Source organism: Hibiscus syriacus, unplaced genomic scaffold (genome assembly GCF_006381635.1).
Source record: "Hibiscus syriacus cultivar Baekdansim isolate YM2019G1 unplaced genomic scaffold, ASM638163v2 tig00000050_pilon, whole genome shotgun sequence".
Classification (NCBI taxonomy): domain Eukaryota; kingdom Viridiplantae; phylum Streptophyta; class Magnoliopsida; order Malvales; family Malvaceae; genus Hibiscus; species Hibiscus syriacus.
This window is the reverse complement of record NW_024061754.1, coordinates 89,343-94,258: the sequence shown is the minus strand read 5'-3', so window position 1 is coordinate 94,258 and position 4,916 is coordinate 89,343. Positions and strand designations below refer to the sequence as shown.

At 29.0% G+C, this 4,916-nt stretch overlaps 1 protein-coding gene across 2 annotated transcripts; it reads left to right on the top strand.

The window, feature by feature from the left end:
- The first annotated feature begins 3,014 nt into the window (after positions 1-3,014).
- LOC120115734 (homeobox-leucine zipper protein HAT5-like) lies at positions 3,015-4,485 on the top strand. 2 transcript variants are annotated; one of them, XM_039136431.1, is made up of 3 exons: positions 3,015-3,413; positions 3,492-3,880; positions 3,959-4,485. In XM_039136431.1, exons 1-3 carry the CDS (start codon positions 3,266-3,268, stop codon positions 4,181-4,183), a joined length of 762 nt encoding a protein of 253 aa, XP_038992362.1. In that variant the 5' UTR covers positions 3,015-3,265; the 3' UTR covers positions 4,184-4,485. The 2 variants fall into 2 exon arrangements, with proteins under 2 accessions (XP_038992362.1, XP_038992302.1); XM_039136371.1 differs by having other exon boundaries at positions 3,950-4,485.
- Positions 4,486-4,916: the final 431 nt, after the last annotated feature.

The window sequence follows — 4,916 nt, the reverse complement described above, 5'->3', positions numbered from 1 at the left end:
GTATATTTAATCTTGAATCTTCACACGCTCAAGTTTTCGGACAGCCAATATCATTAAAGTTCTTTGGTTTCAGATTTAGTAATTTTACAATTTAATAAATTTATAATTAATTATTTTATACACTGATAGTGTAATTTATTTTTGTTTTAATTACTTTTAAATAAATAATAATAATTAATTTTATTGATTAAATGAAGAGAAAATACAATAATATCGTAGTCTTAAATAAATATTCTTATAAAAATAAAGTATACTAATTATATTAACCAATCAATTTTTTCTAAATATATAAAAAAGAAAAGCACAAGTTAACAATCGAATAATGAAAGTATCTATTAACAATTTATCAGGAGAGAACTGATTTAATAGTCCAAATTAAAGATACTTCAATGAGATAATTAAATAAACATCAATTGAAGATATAACGTCGATAATAAAAAAAATATATTATAGAAATTAAATAAAATATTAAATAAAATAGCATAAAAATCTTAGATATACAAAAATAAAAATACCAAAAACAACGTTGATGTAATTACTGCTCGATAAAGATACCCAAAATGATATTGAATCCTATATCTATCGTCTAATAAGTTTAACATGGGTAAACCACACCATTTGTCACTCAATTATTAATGTGCTTCAATTTTGGTCATTAAGCTATAAAAATATTCTATTTTGTCACTGATGTTTTTGATTGTTTCTGTTTTGATCACCCTCTTTATAACATAAATGTTAATATCAATATGGGATTTTTAAATTGGTTAAATAATATATTTAGTCCTCAATACTTATATATTTATCAAGTTGGTCTTAATTCTGAATAATTCAATAAATATTTTATAAATTTAGTAACTATGAACACTATCTCATCCTTTCCAAGGGTTTTGAATATCATTTATTTATAATTTTGATATGCTATTAAGTGTTTGAGGATCAAATTGATAGAATTCTTAAATATGGAAAGTTAAATTTATTGAATTATATAGAGTTAATATCATATTGATAGAATGCATAATAATTAAGGAAAAATGTGTTATTTTACTATTTTAAAAAATTTACATCATCGTTTACTTTAATGATTTAATGGACAGTGACAAAATAGAACCTAATAAAAAACCGTTAGTGATGAAATTCAAAGTTTTTATAGTAAGGTGACAAAAATAAAAATACTGCAGTTTACCCAGTTTAACGGTGCCATAACATTCTTCAAAATATTCCGTTTTTTAAATGCAACGTATAAGTTTAAGTTTGAATCTTAGAACACATTGAAGCAATTTTAGTGGTCAAATAAAATATTATTTTTTTATAAAATTTTTTGAATATTTGAGTCTGTAAGGTATGTATACTTTATATTTTATCTTGTAATCTCTCCATACTATTAAAAAAAATCAAAAATTTTATTTTTTTTAATATTACTTAAAAAATCGTAAACCATATAAATTTTATATAGATAAAATAATATTTATTTAATTTTTATATTTAAGAAAAAACTTATTTAACTCATACACTTACTATCTATGAACATATAAATCTTTCGACTCAAACTTAGGATTGTGAGGGTATATCGGTAAATAAATTGAATATTAAAATTCTAATTCTAATAATAGTAATATTAATATTCTTTTGTATTGTATTAATATGTGATATGTACAACGTAATATTTGTTTAAACATAACTTTTAATTATTTGATATTAAATGCTTATACCTTTAATATTCAATTATTTATGATGCTCGAACTCAATTAAAAAATAACAACAATTATTTACTGTCAATGTCGTTTAGTTTGTGCGGATGACATTAATACTTAACTGATGTATAATATTTTTTAAAAGTAAATATTTTTTGGTAAAATAACATTCAACTTTTATTTTAAATCCAACTTGATTTTAAAGGTTTAACAGATACTCCTTTGCATTTACTTTATATTAATAAAAAATGATTTTAAAGGTTCAACCTATGGGTCCAAAAGTTCGAAGAGCCTGCTTGGTTAGACTATTCACCATGCTATTAGGGCCAGAAGTTGGAGTAAAGACTATGGGCCATAATTACCAACATCAACAAAAACAACACGTAAAGTCAAATTCAAAAGTTTAACATGGGATGACCACGGGTCTGGTTAGTTAGGTTAGATTTTTTTTTGTCAGTCTGACGTAAATTTGACTTAATCCGGAAAATGTATCCTTTCACCTAATTCTACTCAATACGAAAAACATATATCTTTCCTCCGACTTTGAACCCACTCGAATTTTTAGAGTTTTAAATCCGACCCAATCCGATATAAAATAAAGATTTAATAAAAAATAATAGAGAGAGGGTTATTATAACACATCCATAAATTTATTTTAAGGAATTATATTATTATCCTCGGTTGGCGAGTTCGAAGTTTTTTCACTCTTCAATAGAACTCGACTCAACCTCACTCATTTATAAAGTCTAATCTGACCTGATCTGAACCTGAATTTTTTATAATTAAAAATTCATACTCTATTGGATTGAATCGAAATCTATCGATTTCGAATTAAATTACTATCCTTAGTTTAATAGTCTGAAATATGTATGTTTTAATAATGTCAAGGAATTACTTGAAATGAATATTTTTTAATAATATGAGGTGATTATAAAATAATATATATTTATAATTTTTCTTAATTATAAACCACGAACACATATTTTGTAAATGTAATTATTTGAATTTAAAATTTTAAAAGGGAATAATATTTTTGTAATCACTAAAATCCATAAATTCGAAAGTAAAATATTTCAAATTTAAAATTTGATGGTATAAAATATAATGTTTTAATAATGTCAAGGAATTACGTAAAAGTAAGATACTCAAATTAAGTAATGATACCACCAAAGCTATTTTAGGAACTTTAAACAAAGATAAAATTAAGCACATCATACCCCAACAGAACCAATCTGCTGGTCTTAATATAAGCCCGTCTAACTTGTCTCCTATTCTATTATTTATTTAATTTTAACCCTTTGCTACTTCATCTTCCCCCAAGCTTTTCTTGCATCACTTCCTTCTGCCTAAAGATCAAGAAAATTTTGACTTGTTCTGAGTGGCGATGGGCGTGGGCTGCTGTTGTTCCCACACTTCCCATATCACAGAAATCATCATAACCAGCTTCTTCCGTCACAAGTGAAGAATTTCATTTTCTTTTCTTCTTTTTGTCCTCAAAGTTTAAGATCTTCTGATGATGATATCTTGAAAGGAAAAAAAAGAAAGAAGATTGATCCTTTGGCTTGAAAATTTTCATGGCGGGTAGGAGGATCTATCATAGTAATACTAGTACTGTTGCTGATTCTAATAATATCTCTGTTTTGCTTCAAAGTCAAAGGGTTCCTTCCTCTTCTGAGCCGTTGTTCCCACACATTCCAGGCTCTTGTCCGTCGTCTTTTATCGGTATTCTCTCCATATTTTAGGTTTTTTTCTCTCACTTTGTGATCTGAATTCTGTAAAAAAAAACCTTACTTGCTTCAATTCCAGGTACAAGATCGATGGTAAGCTTCGAAGGTGTTGATCGGAACAGATCATTTTTCAGGACGTTTGAAGAAGAAGATAATGAAGACGAGAACATAGATGAATATTTACATCGACCTGAAAAGAAGAGACGGCTTACCGTCGAGCAAGTCCAGTCTCTGGAGAAAAGTTTCGAGGCCGAGAACAAGCTCGAACCCGAAAGGAAAATTCAGCTAGCTAAAGACCTCCGCCTGCAATCACGGCAAGTTGCTATATGGTTCCAGAATCGCCGGGCTCGATGGAAGACAAAGCAGCTAGAGAAAGACTACAACGGTTTGCAAGCCAGCTATACTATCCTCAAGGCCGACTACGACAATCTCCTCAAGGAGAAAGATAAACTAAAACAAGAGGTCATTTCTATATATTTTTCAACTGTTGAAGTTGTCTGCCGTGTTAACTTTTTCATGTCTGCATTTCAGGTTCTCGAGCTCACAGATAAGTTATCTATGAAAGGGGAAGAGAAGCGTTCCGAGGGCGAAGAGTTTGATTCATCGCAAGACGAGGAAGATGACTTGAGCAAGAACATGTTACATCTTCCTTCATACGTCTTCCCTAAACATGAACACGACGATGATTACTCCGACCCACCTGCAAGCTCCCGCAGTTTTGGGTTCCCTGTTGATGATCATGCCTTGTGGTCTTGGGCTTACTGAGTTACTGATATACATATGTAAAATAAGCAATAATAACCCCATGGATGGCATTACAGTCCAAATGTATTGGTGACGGTGTTGTGGTCTTGTGGATATGTAAACTTGGTTTTCTTTGGGGTTCTTGGAGGTGGATAAGCTTCAATTCTCCATGTGTGAATGCTTATGAAATTTGATTTGACATTGTGTGTAAGTTCCTCCTCTACAGTTTCTGTCGCTTTCATGGTGGGGACTGTTTAACGTAGAACAACAGTTTGTTGCTTTACATCAGTTGACATTTTCCATGGAATTTGGCTTTCACAGAATTTTATTATTCTGTTCTAGTGGGATGAACTAATGAAAGGGAACCACTCCATGTGTGAGGTGTTACTATCCCTTCAAATTTCATTTAGCCATTATATATCGAATTAAGATTTAAATATCCAATTTATTTTTTAAGAATTCAAAATAGATATAGATAATTAAAAGTTAATTATCTAAATCAACATTAATTATTTGAATCTTTGAAGTTAACTGTAAAGGATTATGAATATTTAATTAAACTTATTAAATTTAAAAAGTATTGTGTTTTAAGCTAATTTCAAATTACTACATTTTGGGATGAATCGAGGGGCGGGATTTTCAAACTCTCTTCTAAAATTTTATAAGGTCATCTCTCTAACATAAAATGTTGTATCCATATCCTACCACATTTATTTGGTTAGCTTAGAATTATGAGTGCACAAAAATACACGAT

Excerpts from the sequence above, each read along its gene's own strand:
- LOC120115734 (XM_039136371.1), top strand. The coding sequence starts at position 3,266 with ATGGCGGGTAGGAGGATCTATCATAGTAATACTAGTACTGTTGCTGAT. Across the intron at positions 3,414-3,491 it reads TTGTCCGTCGTCTTTTATCG|TTCCAGGTACAAGATCGATG; the intron begins GTATTCTCTCCA and ends TACTTGCTTCAA. Across the intron at positions 3,881-3,949 it reads AAGATAAACTAAAACAAGAG|GTTCTCGAGCTCACAGATAA; the intron begins GTCATTTCTATA and ends TCTGCATTTCAG.